The sequence below is a fragment of the Thamnophis sirtalis genome, unplaced genomic scaffold (assembly GCF_051295495.1).
Source record: "Thamnophis sirtalis isolate CommonGarterSnake01/CBP01778 unplaced genomic scaffold, rThaSir2_p1.2 scaffold_8, whole genome shotgun sequence".
Classification (NCBI taxonomy): Eukaryota; Metazoa; Chordata; class Lepidosauria; order Squamata; family Natricidae; genus Thamnophis; species Thamnophis sirtalis.
Genome location: NW_028261388.1, coordinates 24,931,053 through 24,952,521, shown reverse-complemented (window position 1 = coordinate 24,952,521; position 21,469 = coordinate 24,931,053). Strand labels below are relative to the sequence as shown.

Here is a 21,469-nt window from a genome sequence, read left to right as displayed (position 1 = left end):
CCTGACTGAAATATTTTGCAACTGATCATTCTAATGCAAACACATTTCTTATTACTTCAATCTTCCAACTGTCCATGCTTATACCCAAGCACACAAACATAAAAAATATTGGCTAACCAAAAAAGATACAACAGACTCTTGGTAAAAGTTTTTCTCATGAGGCAATGTAGCATCTTCTAGATAAGACTTTAAAAATTACATTGCAATTCCATTACATTTCTTTCATAAACATGCAACTTACTGTGATATACAAAACACTTGGCTCTGAAGAAAAAACAGCTTTATAAAGACAGACTGCATCAATAAAATTTTCTGATTTACATGGTAATAAAACCTGTATTTTCACTAAAGCTCAGATATTAGGGTCTCGTATTATAACATAATAATTTGTTTGATGAACATAGCGTTCAGGAGGGAATATACACATTGACATACTAGACTATTAAAAATTCAGTTACAGAATTTTATTGATACAGCAGATTAACAAAAAATAATAAGGAAAATATGAGGATCAGCTTTCATTACATTATTTAATAACACATTTTAAAAATTAAAATATTAAATTCTTTTAAATGCTCAATGCCACAAGAAGTCCAGAGAAATCTGTTATCAATACTGAGGTGCATTAAAAGACTATTCTTTCACACATCTGCAGCTGGATGTACTTGTTTTATCCCACATTGTTTAAAAGCAATTTGGCACCTCCAAAGACAGACAACTGCCAAAGGTAAACACTGAATTAGATACATAAAGAGAATGCATTTTTTTATTTAACAAATAGTGCCAGAGCAAGTGTCCCTATTTTGTCAAAGTGATTTTTTTCACAGTTAAATGCCAAGAAAAATAAGAATACAGACACTGACAAATATTGCTTGATACCCATTCTTACTTTTTTTTGTCTTTTTTCCCAAATCAATAGCTCCACCAAACAGTCTGGTACTGTTGTGTAAAGCCGTGATAAAAGCTATACAAGCACTTTTAAGTCAGAAATATTTTTTTTAAAAAGGATTATTTACAGACAGTTTTTTTTTAGTTCTTTTGTCTATATAACCAGCATACGTTACATTTCACAAAACCCCATAGTTAATGATATAAACATATGTGTGGATTATGCTCATGACCTAGGAGCATCAAAAAGCAGGAGCAGGAAATAGAGTGATTTAATTTCTTCAGCAATCCCATTGTGAGCATCAACAATTCTCTTCAGCCTAAAAGTTTGCAAATGATAAGAGTGACATCACTTAAAAATGGCAGGAGCATGACTCTTCATCGCCTTTCCCTTTTAGATGTCCTCCGACGAACCTGAAAAAAACCAAATATCAAGAATTAGAAGCCTCAATTCAAGAATGTTCTGCATACATAGTCTTCCATATTCCAAAAACACAAGCTGTCTAAACCATATATTGGGTACAACTTCAAGAATGTAAAAATCTGCATAGTGTTGATATTTATCTAGCTATTTTGCTCTTTCAGTAGTCAATGCATTTTAAACAGCATTAACTGATTCATCAAGAAAATGCATCCATTAACTGGAACATCATTTGGATAAAGGCATTCCATATGACCAAACAAAAAAGATTAGGCAGAAAAGCTTGCCCCACTAATTTTTAAGTCTAATTGCATTTAAATGCACAGTTGAATTCAATGATATTAAGTGCAGTCCTGAATATGAGATGCTACTGATTGTTTAAAAATAATTTTCCATGTTCTCTGTAGAGGCGTGCATCTGGATAAAAGCTGAGATTTAAAATAGGCACAAGTAATGCATGCTCCCCTCTCAGACACAGTTTGTTGTGAAATGGAATTGCCTATTTCTTCCCAAAGGAAAATTCTCTCACTTTTAAAACACAGAACTGCCAATTCTGTTTCACTATATTTAATAATGTCAAACATAGGTAGCACTTTACTAAACTTTAAGCTTCAACAGTATGAAATGCATTACAACTCAAATGAATCTATGTGCAATTGTGCATAAACATATTTACTCTGATTGAGGACACTTCCTCCTCTTCCATTGTTACTTCTTGAGGAATATCGTGAATGGGAGAACTACTTTGAAATACGTCCATCTCTTCGCTAGATTCATTTTCTTTGCTTGCTGTTTGTTTTGATCGTCCAGCTCCTCTAAAATAGAAAGCAGCAAACCAAGGAATCACTCAACACTTTAAAGTTTAAGCAATGAAGAAAGATTTGGAGAAAGAATTACGTAGACTACCTTAGCATCTAAGCAATATTAAATTGTTATTTTTGTGAACCTTATTGTACTCACAGGATCTTCTAAGTTTGGAACATTTTGTAAAATTAATTTAATGAACCTCTTGTTAGATTGACATCACATCATACCCTTTCTTCTGCTGAGTGGGTGGAACTTTTGGTGGTCTTCCTCGTCTTTTTTGTGGTGTAGACTGGTTGGATTCAGCTGTGCTTATTTCTGATGATTCAGATCTGTTTTGGAAGGATATCCAACTCAGTCACCTTGTCAATTTAAATTTTAAAATAGCAAACAATTGAACAAAGGACTTACCTTTGTTGTGATTTTTTGGGTGCTTTGTACTGTCGACCTTTTGACTTCGGTTCTATACTGTCTATCTGCCTTTCTTCCTCCTCTTCCTCCTCCTCTTCTTCCTCTTCTTCTTCTTCCTCCTCCTCCATAGGTTTAACTGGTGCAGCTTTTTTTCTCCCTCGTTTAGATGTTTTTACTGTTGATTCTTCTTTTTGTATGGTTCCTGTGGCGGCCTTTGGAGGTCGCCCTCTTCTTCCCTTCTTTGGTGGACTGTTTTGTTCATCTTCACTTTCTAAGATACTGTCTTTTAATCTCTTTTCCTCTGACCACTGGGGTTCCTCGGACTCTGAAATAACCGCAGCCCTTTTTCTGCCTCGCTGGCTACTTCTAAGTTTTGATTCTTGTCCTAATTTGTTCAGTTCATCCATACCCAACTTTTCCTCAGGATCTGTAATCATTTTCTTTCTACTTCTGGGCTTTTCCAGCTCTGACTGAGGAAGAGAGAGAACACTACTTCATCCATCAAATATGTCTACATCAATTTTACATAAGGAAATACGAACTCATTCTACAAATAAGCTGAAAAAAATCACCATATGTTAATACCCCAAAATTGTATTTTTCTTTATTTTTCTTATATAATATAACAAGTGACCAGAAGGGCAAAATAAAAACTTTAAGGAAATGCATGTTTTTAAGGCACTCTTTCTAAACCTTGTATCTTGAGATGAATAACCATCAAGCACATCTCTGATTGCTTGCATTTTGTACTATTTTTCAAAAATTTATGTTACAAATAATTGAAAAGCAATGCTATTAATTCTTACGATTTCAGAATCATCTCTTTTATCATTCTTCTTTCCTGGCAGAGATGATGTCATTGTATAGTCTTCATTTTCACTGTGGTCTAGCTCAGTGCTATCGAGCCTATTATAATTAAAATATGCATAATGATTAAAATATATAATTTATAGCTGCTTGTTTTAAAAATCAACAACAACTTCAGGATAAAATACAAAGCAAACAATTTAAATAATATAATTATTTTTATTAGGTAATTATTTTGTCATCTATATAGATTTTGCCTCAAAAATATCCCTATCATATTAAAAGAAATAGGGTTGTCAAAGTCAGGAAAGTACTTTATGTATCCGTACATTGTATTTTCACTGATAAACTATACATTGTCATTGCGGAGTACTTTTTGCAACTTGGTTGTTTGCTTGTAGACATTTCATTACCTGAACGGGTAATCAAGGGAGAAAAAGGAAGGGAGGAAACCATACATTCACTAGCACTCATGTTACTTAGGAGGATAATGAAATATCCACAAGCAAACATCCACATTCAGAGAGAAGCAAGGACTCCAAATTTGTAGCTCAACCGAGCGACAAATATTCTGTTCTATTAGAACTATATTGTTATTATTAAAGTCACAGTCAGTAATTTATAAAAAATAAGGAAATGTGAGACAGTTTGATGTAGTGGTCACGGCATTAGTTAGAAACGAGGAGACCATAAATTCTAATCCTGCCTTTGGCACAAAACTAGTTGAATGAGCTTGGTATAGTCACTAAGCCCTAGGAAGGAGGCAATGGCAAGCCACCTTTCAAAAACCTTGTCAAGAAAACTGCAGGGACCTGTCCAGGCAGTCTCTGAGAATTGAACACAACTGAACAGTAGAAAAGGAAAATGTATATATGTATTAGGACTTGGCTACTGCCAAATAATGCCTAATCATTTGATCTTACTGAGAATTAAGCTAAATTCTATTATGCAATTTTGTTTATAGGATATATTGGTATCTCAATCTCTGTATCAAGCAATGGCTTTCTCCTGCAATAATGCACAGGTAGTAATCTTTGACTTACAGCAATTTGCTTAGTGACAGTTTCAAGTTACAACAGCAAAGAGAAAGCAACATGACTGCTTTTCACACAACGGTTGCAGCATCCCCATGGTCATGTGATCAAAATTCAGACAACTGGTAACATATTTATGATGGTTTCAGGTCCTGGGATCGTGTGATCACTTTTTGCAACCTTCTGACAAGCAATGTCAATGGGGAAGCCAGATTCACTTAACAATCGTGTTACTAACTTAACAAGTGCAGTGCTACACTTAACAACTGTGGCAAGAACAGTCATTAAATGGGGAAACATTCATTTAATAGATGTCTCACTTAGCAACAGAATTTGTGGGCTCAATTGTGATCGCAAGTTGAGGACTACATGTATTTTATTTCAGCATCACCTTAAAGTAAACTACTGCTATAGAGCCATGCTGGTGTAATTATTATGATACCAGCCTAGAAAAAGGGAAACTGAATTCTAGTTCCACTTTAGGTCCAAAGCCAAATGGATGGTTTTGGGCCATTCGTGCTCTCTCTCATCCCTAGAAAGGAGGCAATGGCAAACTGTTTCCAAAATCTTGCCAAGAAAATTCCAAGGCCTTGTCCAAGTGGTCACCAGGAGTCAACTCCGTATTATAGAATATCTTAATACTATATTACAGAAAAGAATAATTATCCTATGTTCCTGAACTGTTCTTAGACTTTTTTAAACATTACAGGAATATTGGATTAGCTTGTGAATCAATGCAATTCTACAACTTTTTTGGGGTGGTAGTGCTTAAGCAAATGCCACAGTTGTTGAATGAACCAATGATTCACTATGGTGTAATTCTGCTGAAAAGTGCCATTTCTGGGCAAAATTTCTGTAATACAATACCCCTGCAGGCTGCAAATGCGACTTGGTTGCTGAATGCCCAAAGTGTGGCTCTGCAACTAGGAATGAGGTCTGACTGTCAGAACTTCATATTCAGGTCATAAGTGCCCTTTTTCAGCTCAGTTCAAATTTCAAATGGTTACTATGCAAAAATTCATAACTCAAGGACTATCTGTAAATGAACAACAAACTATTCTTTACAGTATTTAATTAACTAAATGCCAGCCAAATATTGTTAAATATTTTATACTTCTACCCAGCAGATTTGGGGCTCATAGAAATTTTGTTGCTGTTACATATAAATTCTGCTATTTCTTTTTGAATCTAAACAAAGTCTTTATACTGTTGCAGTTCATATCCTGGTTAACTAAAAAAAAAAACAACCTCAGCCTGCATTCATAATTTAGCAGTTTTAGAGCTAAAAAAAAATCCATCCAAACAAAGGCGGAAGAGGAAGAAGTATACAAACCTATTTTGTAATCAACAAAATTACAAGATGCAATTCAAATCAATTTAAGCTAGTCAAAATACAAAACTATTTTGCATCAATTAAAACAGCATTTTGTCCTTTAAAGAACCATTTTTCATTTAACGGGTTAATTTTGAAAAAAAAATGTTTTCAAGGCAACCTATTTACAGCTTATGGAGAAATATCTATCTGTATCTATGTAAAAATACAATGACTAAAACAAACTAACTATTCATGTTCTATAATTCTTGAACATGGTTTTCTCAGTGTGAACTAAAAGATGTCAGTTACACAAATTAATTAATTCATTGTATTTATTTAACAAATATAGAAATGAAGATCATGTACGAAACAAACTCAGAATGAGACAAAAACAACATTCTATCATATTGCAAGGTATACAAATACAGGATGAAGTGTAGGGAGAAAGACAATTAAACATTTATACTATTTCAGGTATCATTCAAATATCATTTTTATTTCTTTTTTGTAATCTAAAAGCTATTAGTGACCTTTGTATTACTTACCTTCCTTTGATTCTTCCAGGTGAACTTGGGTTTGAATTGCTACTGGCATTGCTTACAGTTTCCATCCGAGAAGATTTGGATTGAGATTGCTTGCCTGCTGATGAAAGGGGCTTATTAACTGCTCCAAGAACATTGGCTGCTTTGGGCTGTAAAAGAAAGAACAAAACACTGATCAGTTTAATCTATATATTCAATATTATGACTATACTTTCTAAAATAAAGGACAAAAGCTTCAAAATACAAGTTTGTAAACTCTTCAGAATATTTTAACAGTTTGAAAAAAAGTTTTAAATCACAGTTAGTCAATAACTTCTAAATTAATGTTTGTCAACAAAAGAAGGTGTAGGGCTCTTCAACCTCAATAAAAGATCATATCTTACATGTCAGGGTAATTCCTTAAAATTGATTTTTGAATTTAGAATTGTACAATATCTATGATACACAGATAGTCAGACAGTGTTTGTGTATTTGTAGATATGTGTATATGTGTGTATATGTGTATATGTATCACATTTCTAACTATAAAATTATGAATGCATTAAATGCATTTTTTTTGTATTTAAGAATGCTTATGCAAGATACTCCTTTAAAATGCAAAATAATTAGAATGGCTTATTTCAGAACTCAGTTTACATGTGATCCATGGAGCAAATAAGTAGTTAAGAACTCCAAGTGTTTCTACATCATTTAAATGTACTTTTGTCACCAACGTATACATGTACAGTGTTGGAACATCAGCAGCTCAACAAGACACTGTTGAATTCAAGCAGTATATATCTTCCTGCAATATGCAAGTACATTACTGTTAAGAGACTTTGTTGAAGATCTGGCTTATTTCCTAAACATCGGTTTGATACTTAATGATGCCCTGTTGTTTTAATCCCTGTCAATATCCCCCATATATCAGCTCCACTAGACCCTGTGGAATAATGCAAAATCATCAATTCTGGACTATACTAATCAGAATATTAATGGAGTATCCAAAGTTCTGCCCTCACTATATCTTGAAAATCAATCTGCTCTTAGGCTTCCATCACTAACGTCTTTCAATCCTTCTATTGTCTGAAGACTTTCCAGCATTTAATGATAGGTGGTCTTGTTTTTTTAAACCATGACATGTAATCTCTGCAATGCAGTATACATGGAATTGCTTTTGAGTTAGTAGCTAAATATTAACATAAAAAATAAACAAGCCTCATTCTAATAAATAATTTAAAAATAACGTTTTATTATAAAAAATATTTTGGTTAAACATAATTATTCTGTGCAGGTTCTAAAAATATACAAATGCCCACCTTTCCTGGAGTAAAAAATGATTTCATTTCTGGAGGCAAATAGTTTTTGGTATTACTGAAATTCTGCAAGTAAAGGAAAAATGTAGATAAGATTCCAGTCTAAAGATTAAACAGAGATTGCATAATCAATATGCAGTTGCATAACTGCCTATAAAACTAATATGACATTATTTAATTTCATAATTGATGTACAATTAAGGGAAGAATTAGACAAATGAAAATTATATTTATTGAGATCCAGTTTGTGTTAAAGCAAATTAAAGTAAGGAAATAGGATATCATTGTTTCTAGTCTTCCTTTAGGCATGAAAGCCAATTGGGTGATTTGGGGCCAGTAACTCTTTTTGTGCTGCAACAGGATCTCTGTTGAAGAGAATATAGGAGGTAGAAGCATTGGCTATATATGCTGATTTGAGTTGATTCCAAAGAAAAGTGGGGTAAAAATAAAACTAATAAACCACACAATGCATTTCATGTCACATTACATTAATGCTCCTTTGTGTTAGCTAGCTATATTATGCATAATATTTACTTTAAAAAACATATAGTTTTTAACACATAGTTCCAATGAAATGTATAAGAAAATAAATCACATTACTTTGTCAGGTTGAGTGAAATATCGAGCTGGTAGTACAGGGTCTTTGGGAGATTCCAAACTATATGTTGTGCTCTTTGACATTATGATGTTCATTGCTATATCACATACTGTATAAAGTTTCTGAAAGAGAAAGTGTGATTTTGTGTAATGTTAGAAAATATTATTAATAAAAGTTCTGAAAAGACAAGAGGAATCTTTGGAACCCCATGTTTGTATAAAAAATCTACAATGATAGCAAACAAAATAAACTTACCATTTCAGAAATATGTTATACTATGCCAAATAAAAAAGCTTTACAATCGTTTGGAGAATTACAGTATTTATAAACAGTGTATAATTACACAGCAAGACAATTTTTACTGGTTATCAAAGAATAGAATATAACACCTTTCATAGGAACTATCACAGACATGTTATATTATAGAATATAATAGTTATATTAGACTATGCAGAAGCCCAAATTTCTGAATCAAAGAGAAGAAATTATTGACATACAGCCAATTTCATTGACCTAGATAAAGATTCACTATGTCCACATAAATATTTAGCAATGCTCAATAGAACTTACTTCATTCATTTTTGTGTCTTCAGGTCCTTGAGCATCTTTTGTCTGTTTAATATTCTCTACCATTTTTCTGATAAATGCATGACTATTATTTTCATTTTTAGCCATTAATATTTCTAGTATGAACCACAAACATCTGAAGAAACATAAAATATAGCTGTCAAATAACCAATTAATTTTCCTGGATAATAAATTAGGTACTGAATCTTGAAAAAACATTATCATAGTTGTGCTGAATGTTTAATAAAAAATATAAATCAGTAGGTTAATATACTGACATATTTTATTTTAAATACATTCTTACTCTTTAATATCTTTTAGTTGTTCAATGTCTTGGATTTTGACATAATCAGGATCATGTGCCAGAAGATGGATAGTGTATGGAACAACATACTCTGGTAGAAGAGACAAAAGTTTCTCTGAAAGTGTAAATTCAAGAAAAATTATAACATTTGGATGTATCATTATAACAGTAATCAAAGAAATGAAAAAATTACATTAAATATACATTAGATTATAGATTATATTCAACTGCATAAAATAAAGACAGTCACTATGTGCAGAAAATATTTAAAGTTCAAGTAAAATTAGTGCAGTGGATATATAGCTGCAATGCACAATCAACATATACTGAAACTTACATGTTCTAATTTAAACAATTTCTTGATTTGAAATTCTATGCCATGAAGTTTCTGGAAAGATTGATGTATTTATTTAAGCCTCTCAATTGCAATCAACTGAATCTTGTGCAAAAAGCTCTCTCACTTTCTCTCCTTCTCTTTCTCTGAGTCACAATATATATATTGTGACTACACTTACAATCTTTTAGGCCTTAAGAGAAACAAGCCTCAAAGGAGGAAGGAAAACATACTCACATTACTGAAAAAACAGATTTGACCTCAGAATTTCTTAATATCCAAGATACATATTGTTTTTACAGATAGTGAATAGTAAAAGAAAACCACATTAAGAGGATAGCAATAGCAATAGCAGTAGACTTATATACCGCTTCATAGGCCTTCAGGTCTCTCTAAGCGGTTTACAGAGAGTCAGCATATTGCCCCCAACAATCTGGGTCCTCATTTTACCCACCTCGGAAGGATGGAAGGCTGAGTCAACCCTGAGCCGGTGAGATTTGAACCGCTGACCTGCTGATCTAGCAGTAGCCTGCAGTGCTGCATTTAACCACTGCGCCACCTTGGCTCTTAGGATAGGAGAGTTCTGCACAGATTCTGGAAAGCTGCATTAAGAAATGAAATATTTGAATAGATGCTGTATACAGTACCGTATACTGTTAAAAGGCATAGAATGCATAGTCATCGTGAGAACCAAATTTAAAATAATGTAATTCATATTTATTCATAAAATGTTTATTTTTCCTAATTCAAGGTACTATAGCAGCATACATTTTAATGTAAAAATGAAATAATTAAATAAGAAATCAGGGTTATAGTTACAGCACCAAAACAAACAAGAGCAAAGATAAAATAGCAGCAAGATCACAATAAACAAGAAATTAGACAGGATATTTAAAGTTGTTAAGTGCTGCTATCTGATATCATACAATAAATAGCTTTGATCATCTTTAATAAATGCAGAATCATAATCCAGGCGCTTCTCACTATAAGGTTGTGCTTTAAGCATCTTACAATATAATGGGATGCAGAAAAGAACAGAACTATACTACTAGTAGAACTAGGAAGGTTCATGAAAAGATTGCTATCACCCCCCCCCCCAAAAAAGCTTTAAAAATAATAACCAAGGCAAATACAATCAAGATATGTGAAAGATGCAAAGACATATGGCTTTTATAAAGAACCAACAGCACTTATCAGATACTTTTAGGGATGGATGAAAAATTAATAAAAATAGTTTGGGCAAAAAACTTTGGATATACCATAGAGCTAGATAAATGGCCAAAACTCTGGGACAGAAATTATAAATTGATAATGGCAACTACTTATAAAGAAAATCTGTATAAAATGTTGTATAGGTGGCATTTGCCATCGACAAGATTAGCAAAGATGTTTAAAAATACATCTGCTAAATGTTCAAAATGTAATCAGATAGTGGGTTCTTATTATCACATGTGGTGGACATGTTCAAAGGCAAAAAAAATGGATGAAAATACATACATGGTTAGAGAAAATGATAAAGCAACACATAGACTTAAAACTAGAAATATTTTTGTAGGTATATTTCTAGAAAATTATAATAAAGGGATTACATATTTAATAATAATAGCGAGAATTGTATTTGCACAATATTGGAAAAATGAAGATACACCTACAGATGAAAGTATAATTAGAAAAATATTAGACTGCGGAGATAGATAGACATTAATAATAAAAGATAGGGAAGAAACAGAATATTTTTTAACATGGGATTTGTTTTATCAATGGTTAGATAAGAGGTAGCAATTAGAGAATGAAAGATTACTGATATGTATAAGTAAATGATGCAATAATTTCATTATACATGTAAACATTAGTAGCATTATTATGGTTGTTGTTGTTGTTATTATTATTATTACCAGTATTATTATTAATACTTTGTATAAGCAAATTGTTCCAGACAATAGTTTATTAAGCACTTATATATTTCAAAGAAAAAATGTATAAATAAAATTCTAATAATAATAATAATAATAATAATAATCAACAGTTTCAATTGGGTTTAGAAGCAAATCAACACTCAATGCAATCAATATAAAATTGTTATTTCACAACCACATTCTTCCACTTTTGGAAAAATGTTTAAGGCAAACTGCATTGGTACAGAAAATAAATGTAAATGCCAGGACGACATGGTGTTAACATTGCACTTTAAATTATTCTTCGAGTGCTCCAAGATTTCTTACCACTAACTGCTGCATGCTGCTTTAGATATTCTCTTCTCACATTTATGTTTTTTACTAGGCACTGTCTGGCATGAGCTCTTCTCTCCTTTACTGGGTCTTTTGCACACAATGCACAAATAGCCATATATTCCAGTGGTAACCTGAGTCTTGATAGGCCTTTGTGAAGTTTCTGAGCAAATGCTTGTCTAACTTGGTAACACTCATCCTAAAAAGAAGAAAATGAATTTTATATAACCATGACTCTTCAATATCTCTTTTAGGAAATATAAAGCCAAACTGCTTGCCACAGAAATTTGAAATTTATGTATAATAAGCATATAGAGCTAATACTAATTAGCACCCATTTCTTCAATTTTCTTACATTGATAGCTAATGCACACAGTTGGTATTGTTCTAATGTGATGATTTCATGATAACAAGGTTCCTGTGCCAGCTTAACAACAGCACTAGCAGCAGCTAGCCTTAGACGAGACATATCAGGTTTGCTGAAAAATAAATAGAAGATACGGACTAGTTAGTACATGGCTAATTTATTGAAGGCATTTTTGCTTATTTCCTTGTTGCCATCACTCGGTATACTGAATATAATAATAATTTCTATTTGAAAATGCATATTTAAAATGGTAATCTGTTTAGAAGAGATCTCATCTTGTTTAACTGAAATATGCATAATGATTTTGCCTTTCCATCTTTTCTGCATTTACTAAGATGAATCAAATGATTTCCCATCAATCACAATATTTAGTTTCATCTCCTTTAAAATAAATTGTTTTTGAGTTATAATGGCAATTAGGACTAGAAGTTCAATTATTAAGCAATATGGTAAATTTAGCAACAGTACTCCCAGCTGCCATTGTGCCATTGCCACACAGGTAGTTAAATAAGGACCTAGTGTGACCATGACATGGGAAGAAGTGAGAATCTTAGGCAAGCAGGTCAATAGGTTGTACTGGTGCCTGCTGGGAGCACCAGGTACTGTTCTGGTGCGGTGCTCCAGAGGGCCCACCTGCTCGCCTTACCTGTATTTGAGTTGATTGGGGCTTTCGCACATAGTGTGTATGGCGCCTGCGCAACGCTCTGCCGAGCAGCTGGAGCATCATGGAAGTGTGTGTGCTGCGCGCATGCACGTGTTGGATGCCAGGCCCCGTTGCAGCGTACCGGTTGCAACAAGATCTGGAACCCACCACTGGGCAGGTTCTATGGAGTGCAGGAAAGTGGGTGCTATGGGTGGGCAGGCACAAAGTTGCATGAGCAGGTATGTGCTATTGAAAGGGGGTGAGTGCCCCAGGCTGGTGCTACAGGGCATGGGTGGACGCTATGAGTGCACAGTACAGAGCACATGGATGGGCGCTATGGAGGATGAGCAGGACAGTGAAAAAGTGATGGGAGTCAGAATGATTTGCAACCCCCTGCCAGCTTGCCCATTGACCTTGTTTTTGAGAAGTTGCAAATAGTGATCATGTGATGGGATGCTGCAAATGTCGTAACAGTAAGCCAGATACCATGTGCCTGAATTGCTATCTTATGGCTTTGGGAATACTGCGACGATCATAACTTCAAGGATGGTCATAAGTCTCCCTCATTCAGCACTATCGTAATTGAACAGCCTCTGGTCATAATCAAAGAACTATTTGTACTTTCATATTAAAGTTACCACATTATGTGGGAAATATTCTCATTTTCTTCCTTTGTTTACTATTATTTCTAAAGCAGCAAGATGTTCTGCTGAAACTGGAAGCTAGAGTTACTAGATTCATCAATATAAGGCAGAAAATTATGCTCAGAATGGCTCAGAAATATAACGTATTTTCATTTCCTGTATTATTCAAAAAAAGTGCTTGTAATGTTGCTTTAAAAGTATTTATACCTAATTTTCCCCTGTTCAGTTAGATCTCCATCACTGTGCAAGATTGTTGTTAATAGTCTTAATGTAGATGTTCCTGATTTACTGTGGTTATTCTTCATTCCTAGTAACCATCGAACCATCATCTTAATTGCCTGCATCTGAAATAAATAACAAATAATCAAGCCAAATTTTATCATACTTAATAGATCATTGTAACATCTCAAAAAATTTCATCTTGAACAGCTATTTTTTCTCCAAAAGCATTATAAGAAAAATATAAACTTGCCAAGTGAGAAAATTTCAAACTTATATTTTCCTTAAACCAAATCAAAAGGTGATTCATGCACGTTGTTCTCCTTTAAAGGAACTGTTAATATTCTACAGGGAGGGAGCTCTACTTTTATCACTGGGGAAAGATCCCCATCATTAGGAAAAGATTTGGAGAGCTTTAAAGACCTGGTTCTTCCCCAATTTTTGCACTGTTGGGTGCATGATATCTATTTATGATCAGATTTGTCATCTGTTTGCCATTTTATGTAGATTGTTATTCCTTTTATATTGGCTTTTACTGTAAACCATCCATTCAGTCCTAAGTAGGAAAACACCTAAGTTGAATACATAAATGAAATATATGAATTTTAATCATTTATTTGGTGTTATTACTAATGTAGCAAGTATTGCTGTTATCGTCAAAGCACAACACAAGTTTGAAAAAAAAACCACAATCCAGTGACTCTTTTGCAGTATCTGCCTTTACCAGAAGGGTTATGCAATTGTTTCTTTTTAATTTGGAAGAGTGTTACAGATTCAGTTTTAAAAAGAACTTTGGAACTTAATGAGATTTCAAATTGAGACTGTATAATAACCAACATAATATATGGCACTTTTGTGAATACAGCAGAATTGTAGTATTACTTCATAAACTGCTAGTAAGAACAATTGTAGTTTTCTGTACCTACAGATGCCATTGTATTATAAGGATCTGCAGATTAAGGCTAAGTCAGTCCACAATTACAGGTCAAAAATTACATTACTCCATATTATACTTCTAGACCTAAACTTTTGTTAGCCATCTAACTGTAAAAGAGATAATGTCTAGAAATGTTCTCCTTAACAATGACTATATAAAAATAAAATAAATTACAATGACTAAATTAGAAATGCATGCAAATATCAAATTAATATGTTAATAGAGTATCAATAATGTAAACAGTAATTTTTATCAACATTTTATTAGACTCGGTTACTTCATTTTTGGTCCAAAGAGTAAATCAACATGTGCTACTGTAGTTACATCATGTTTTGAAAATTAAATTAAAAACTTTAGATAGGGTAAAATCAAAGTAATTATGAAAATATAAGTTTTTAAGTAGTATACCTTGACAAGAGTCTCAGGAGAAACTTCTTCATCTGGCACCCATAGCTTAGTTGTTTTTTTCCCTGGCATCTGAAACAAATTATATCAGTAGCTACTTTGCTATCAAAAATAATATTTATACATTCTCCCTTGAAGAACACATAGCAAGGTTTAGAAATAATTCCAAGCTTTTTTCAAAGTCTAAGACTTTGTCCAAACATCTCCAAATATGTAAGCATTCTCAACCAAAGCTGTTTTAAAAGGTGGGTATTTTAAGGACAAAATTTTTTTACTTAGTTCAACTGTTTTGACAGTTCTGTTATAGCTCCTATATCTACAATAATTGTTATTGATTATAATTAATATCTATTATTAATGTTTTTGCCGTTTTGCAGTGTTATTTTTCTTTTTCATCTTGTAACACAGCTTTAATATTGATACATTATGGTCTCTAATATAGACAGAAATCAAAGTATTAAGGTGTTTGGTATGAATAACTGCCCTTAAATAGCTTAGCATTTCTTTTTGGTTGGAGCAAACCAGTAAATATTTTAAAGACACTGAAACCTTATTAGGCTTTTTACTTTGATGATGAAAATGAGGTTTATTTTATGAAATTAAAGATATTTGCATTTGTTTTTTTGGAATACTTTCTAAACAGATTAATCTTAAAAAGGCTAATTTCCTCCTAAAGTAGAAGCAAGTCACAGAAGCAACAGAATATTACTTTTATAAGTAATGGTGGATGGTGGATGGTGAAGAAATAAAGTTTGGGGATGGAGAAACTGAGAACTTAAAAAAAAAAAAAGAAATTGACTGATTTTAATGCTGACTGGTTTCCAGTGGACTTTTTGCACAAAATAGAAAAAATAAAATTCTGATATATGATTTTGATGTTTTTTTTGGGGGGGGGGAGGGGGGAGAGAAAAAAATGAAAATTGTATTGTCACCTTAGAATAAAAGGGCAATTTGAATTTATACTTATAACTGAGTCGTTTCTTTTCTCATTCTTTTTTATCTGCACTTCTGGTTTTATTCTTTATTTCTTTATTTTTTTCTCTTTCTGTAATTATTAGTTAATATTAATTTGTATCTTTTTAAAAAATGTAATGTTATAATAATAATAATAATAATAATAATAATAATAATTTGTGACACATCTTTAAATGTGGCTTGACTGAGTTTCATGCTTAATGAATCAAAGAAATAATATAGTATGTGAGATAATGTTCAGAGACCAATGTGATGCCCTCCAGATAGACTATAAGTAATAACAGACATGACCAAAAGAATTTGTACTCCTCTATTTTTAACCAAAGAATTCAAATTTGTCATGGAATAAATTGAAACTGACACAATCAAATGACATCTACCATACTTTATTAAACAGTTCATATAGCAAGCTTTTGATATATGACTAGACATAGTCTTAAAAATTGAGGCAATAATCGCAAGCATTTTCTGAAGTTCTGAATAAGGTTTCTACACTTCTCAATCAACAATATGTTGCACTCTTTTCCACCTGCAAACTATTCCTATTGTTCTTAGATTTGATGACTCCTCTCAACTGTGAGTTTCAGCTCTTTCCAAACATGTTCAGAACAGGACACCCAGCAGGATGCTTTATAATACTCCAATGTTTACTTTTCAACTTCTTGGATTGTATTACAATTGTATTCTTTGATTGTATTTTGGGTCAATATCCTGGTGGGAGAAACTACGACTGAAAACAGAGCTTCCTAACACTGGGGATTATGTTTCACCACAAAATGCAGTGGTAATCTTTATGGTATCCAGAAGATTCAAGGCATATGGTGCTAGAGGCAGTAAAGCAACCCGTAACATTATGGAGCTTCCTCCAAATTTCACAATAGGGATGGTGTTGTTTTCTTTAAAACCATTATTTTCCCTTCTGTGGAAAAAGCTGCTGTGACTTGCCAAAAACATTAATTTTGTTTCATCTCCCCAAAGGACATCATTCTAGGACTGTGGGTTGTCAACATGCATTTTACCAAATTCTAGTCTGGAGTGGGGTTTAAAAGTGAGGCTTTCCAGGGTCTGAAATCATGGAAGCATGTTAATTTAGATAGTGATCGATCTTGTAACTTGATATGTGCGTAGTTCTTGATTTTAGAAGTCAATAGTTTTTGTTCTGAAGTTTTCCTTTGCTTTTACTCCACCATTCAAACTATCTTCCTGTTCTATTGGGGATTTTCTTCTGATGGCCATATCTAAAGAGGCAGATTACCCTCTAACTCTTCTGATAACATTAATAACTGTGATCAAAGGAACAGGAAGCTCTTTGAAAACAGTTTTATAGTCTTTAACTTTACTATGTTTTCTATTACCTTCTTCCTTTCCTCCTCAGATAACTCTCTGCTTTTCTTTCTCTTGTCCATGTTCACTGTGTTGCACACAATGACAAAAAACATCTGAGTACTTTTCCCCAATCAAACAGGTTGAGTGACTGATTATGAGATGGAAGATATCTGTGACTGTAATTAAAGAGTCTGTTAAGATCATTAAAACCCAATAAAGTCTTTTCATTTCTAAGGGTGCCAATAATCTAATCATGTTCATATTATTTTCATTTATTATTGCCAATAATATGTTAAGTTTTACATCCAAAACGAAGTGTACCCTTAATGTCATAAAAAAGGATATACAAATAGCTGTGGCAGTTTAAATTTACTACATAGGAAATTGAGATTCTTTGCAGGAAAATGGAAGGTACCAATATTTTTGGCCATGTCTGTATATGAAGCCAAAAGAACATGAAGTAACCAGGTGGGGGAAAGCTGGATTACAATAGATCAGGAGTGTCAAATTGGATTTCTTCGAGGGTCTGATCAACATTGTAGTTCTCTTCCGCAGGTCTGCGTGGGGGATGGGATGTACGCGTCCTGTAACACTTTGCCGGCCAAAAATGGGTCATGCGGGGGCACCACAAGGCCCCCATGCAGCCCATTTTCGGCCTCCCTGGCCTCCAGCACCACTCTGCTGGCCAAAAACGGCTACGTAGAAGCCTTGCAGGACCTCCACGTGCCCTGTTTTTGGCCAGTAGAGTGCTGCAGGAGGCAAAAAATGGGCCGCGCCACAGCTCCAACACACACACAGCTCATTTTGGCTGGCAGAGGCACCACGGGCCAGTCCTTTGATATTCCAGGCCAGCCCCGCGAGCCTTGAGTTTGACACCCCTGCAATAGATACCATTATGAGTTCACATTATTTAATAGAGTTTATATACAAAATGTGTGCATCTATTTTTCAAGAAAAAGGAAATTGAATAAACTGGAGGAAAAATTCAATTTTATATTTCTCAAGGAACTTATTACCGTATTTTCACCCATATAACCCGCGGGTTATATGCGTTTTTTACATGCACAGCGCCCCCCTGCGGGTTATATGCGTGGGCGGGGTATACGGAAAATATTTTACACGATCGGAGGCTTGCACAGGCTTCTTTCTCCGTTTCTTCCCCCACCCCGATCTCAGCTGTTTCCTTCTCCTCCGTTCCTTTCCTCTTCCCCAGCTTGCGCAGGCTTCTTTCTCCGTTTCTTCCCCCCCCATCTCAGCTGTTTCCCTTCTCTCTTACTCGGCGCGGGTTATATGCGTGGGCGGGGTATACGGAAAATATTTTACACGATCCCGAAAACCCGCGGGTTATTCGCGTGGGCGGGTTATTTGCGTGGGCGGGTTATATGGGTGAAAATATGGTATTACATTCTTAGTTTGTCTTCATTACCCTTCATAAGTTTACATTTTATGATTTCTCAGCTGAGTATGCTGGACATACTAAGAACTGCATAGCTATTTTCTCTTGTTAAATGCATACAATATAATATACAATTTAGAGGTATTTTACTATTTTTCTCAGATTTTTTTTACTACAAAAAGCAAAACAATTCTTACCCTGTCACTCATTAACAAATCTTTAACTATAAATGTAGCCACCAAAGATTTCAGCGGGGCAGCAAACTGATCAGGTGCCAGCAAGGCTATGTGGCCAATGGAAACCAGTGGTGTAATCAGATGTTCCAGATTACTTGGATCGAGACTCTTATGTAGTGGCTAAAATATATAAATGATAGTAAATGTTAACATCAATATGCCCTTAAAGAGGAATCAACTGCAAGCATTTAAAGCATTTTAACCTATAAATAAGTCAAATGCTTCAGAATTTTCTACTATCATTGCACTATAAATATAAAATAAAATAAAAATACCTCAAATATCTGTGCGAATTGTGTTTCTTTACTGGAGAATATTGCATGGATGCAGTGAATGGCATACTTGGCCTGTCGAGGAGGACCTTTTTTAGCTTTATGTTGCAAAACTGGAAGCAAAGCTCTACAGATTGAAAAAAAAGCATAAATAAAACTACATAAGTAGTTTTGTTTAATGAACTTGAACCATTGCATATTTAACTGGAATCTTTGTGTATTTAATTAGAATTTTGCTACGATAGGCTCTGTTCCTAACTATACGAGACTTCACGTTTTTGTAATATAAATGGTGACCCATCACGCAAAGCAAAATTTCAAAAATCATCCCATGATTTATGTTCGGATGTAATATAATTTACTCCTGTTTATATGCCTTTCCAATCATAATGACATGGGCAGCACATCTCTTCCTGATTCTGTGCAAGCGATACCAAAGATGTCGCTACTTTAACAAACCTGAGATGCTCAGGTTTCAAACCTTTTCTTCTAAACCATTTTTGAAGCATCCACAAGCTATAAAAAGCTTGTATATGGAACAATGCACTTAATTTTGAAGTACAATTTCTAAAATCTGTGACAATATATCTAATTCCTAAAGATAACTTCATACACGCAGAGGGAAATATTTCGTTCTTGTTATCATCATCATTCCTCAAAATTAAAGACAATGCAAATTCCAGGAACAGAAGCATCAAGGGAAGCTGTTAAAAAAATATAAAAGTAAAGTGAAATCTTTAGGGCCCTGATCTTCTAGGCAAACATATGGGAATGCTACTATAAGTATACTTTAAATATACTTATTTGCTTAGCCTTCATCTAGTGGGCAATGTGCTGGTCTAAATAACAGGAAACCACTTTAGTCTAGTCCCCCGCCTTAGGCATGAAAGTCTGCTGGGAGACGTTGGGCCAGTCAGTCTCTCTCAGACCAACCACCTCACAGGATGGTTGTTGTAAGGAAAATAGGAGGGAAAATATTATGTATGTTCACTGCCCTGAATTATTTATAAAAAAATAAAAAAATAAAAAAAATAAAATGGGATGAAATTCTAATAAATAGAGTATAGAATTAACTCACGATCTGATGTGTAAAAAATTCTCCTCAATTCTGCTTCCTGTGTTCTTAAAAATCTGTAATGCAGCTTCAGCTACTTTTTCATCCTCCATTTTCAAACAGGCCAGGAGTGATTCAAATGTTTCAGCTGAATGGAATGAGATAGGGTGGGTAAACGAAAGAACCTGCAGGAGTAAGATTAAAAGGGTTTTAAAAAATCATTCTTATGTTAATCTATGCTGACTGAATATATTTCATTGAATCAATCGTGACAAATCTTTATGGATCTATGGATAAACATCAAACACCCTAGTTCCAATTACAATAAGGATCTATATCTAAAGGCTTATGCATAAATCTAATGAGCTACAAATAATCCTCATTTAGTAACTGACTCATTGAGTTACCAAACCCAATTCTGATCACTAAACAAGGACTACCAGTAGTATAATTCTATAGCCAGTACAAAGATAAGTCAAAGACTACATGTATTCATCTATTTTCTATCCAAGGAATATAGAAATACTAAATTACTCATTTCATATATAAAAAACCCTTAGTAATACCTAGACTGATTCTGATACCGGGTGGCTCTGGCCAGCTGTACCCTGGCAAAACTGAGTGGCTCCAGTATTTGGTTTCAGAACTATGGTTCTGTACATGGTTACAGAGCTATGCCTTCTTTGGTGCTGGGTGGGGTTACACTGCCCCAAATAGACTGATTGCAGAACCTGGGGGTCATCCTAGATTCATGATTCCTTAAAAAAGCCTTTGTATAGCTTCAGCTTGTATACCAGTTGTGCCTATTCCTTGATCAGTAGGCCTTGCTCACTATTACTCATGCCCTAGTCATCTCCAGATTGGACTACTGCAATGTATTCTACATGGAGCTGCCCTTGAAGAATATCTGGAAGCTTCAGTTGATACCGAGTGCAACAGCACGGGTAGTTATATGCATTCCAAAACATCTCTGCTCATGAGCTGCACTGGTTGCCAGTTTGTTTCTGAGTCCAATTCAGGGTCCTGGTTTTGACCTATAAAGACATTCACAGCACGACACAATCTGAGGGGTCACCTCTCCCCAATTACATCAGAATGACCCATTAGATCTGCCAGAGAAGGCATGCTGCGGGTACCATTAGCTAGTTGTGCTGTGAATACTATCACCTAGGGACTTATATTTGGTGACTCCCAGAAGATGCCTCACAGCCTCAGATGCTTTCATAGAAACATTATTCATGGCTAGTAGATTTTTACTTATATTTGATGACATTCCATTTTATACAAATTTGTATTCTATCACCTTCAATGTTATATTATCACCTCCAATTCTTCAGAAAAAATGAGACAATTAGAACTGCTGATCATAGGAAATAGAAAAATCTTAAATTCAGAAAATAATGTGGATTTTCAAATATTATGGGGCGGGTCATAGTAATAAGTGCCT

The 21,469-nt window shown here is 34.1% G+C and overlaps 1 protein-coding gene across 2 annotated transcripts in view; it reads right to left on the bottom strand.

The window, feature by feature from the left end:
* Positions 1-442: 442 nt before the first annotated feature.
* The window catches only part of PDS5B (PDS5 cohesin associated factor B), a 70,694-nt gene continuing 49,667 nt past the window's right edge, over positions 443-21,469 (bottom strand). The window contains exons 19-35 of one of the 2 annotated variants that reach the window (XM_014068125.2): positions 20,047-20,207; positions 18,972-19,095; positions 18,658-18,816; positions 14,767-14,835; positions 13,410-13,546; positions 11,904-12,027; positions 11,543-11,747; positions 8,987-9,101; positions 8,686-8,818; positions 8,118-8,237; positions 7,521-7,583; positions 6,226-6,371; positions 3,331-3,430; positions 2,525-2,994; positions 2,344-2,445; positions 1,986-2,124; positions 443-1,302 (exon numbers count right to left, since the gene is read on the bottom strand). In XM_014068125.2, coding sequence (XP_013923600.1) covers positions 1,267-1,302; positions 1,986-2,124; positions 2,344-2,445; positions 2,525-2,994; positions 3,331-3,430; positions 6,226-6,371; positions 7,521-7,583; positions 8,118-8,237; positions 8,686-8,818; positions 8,987-9,101; positions 11,543-11,747; positions 11,904-12,027; positions 13,410-13,546; positions 14,767-14,835; positions 18,658-18,816; positions 18,972-19,095; positions 20,047-20,207 — 2,403 coding nt within the window. In that variant the 3' untranslated portion in view covers positions 443-1,266. Of the gene's footprint in view, positions 1,303-1,983; positions 2,125-2,269; positions 2,446-2,524; positions 2,995-3,330; positions 3,431-6,225; positions 6,372-7,520; positions 7,584-8,117; positions 8,238-8,685; positions 8,819-8,986; positions 9,102-11,542; positions 11,748-11,903; positions 12,028-13,409; positions 13,547-14,766; positions 14,836-18,657; positions 18,817-18,971; positions 19,096-20,046; positions 20,208-21,469 lie in introns of those variants that run through there. The other variant, XR_015697467.1, reaches the window with a different exon arrangement.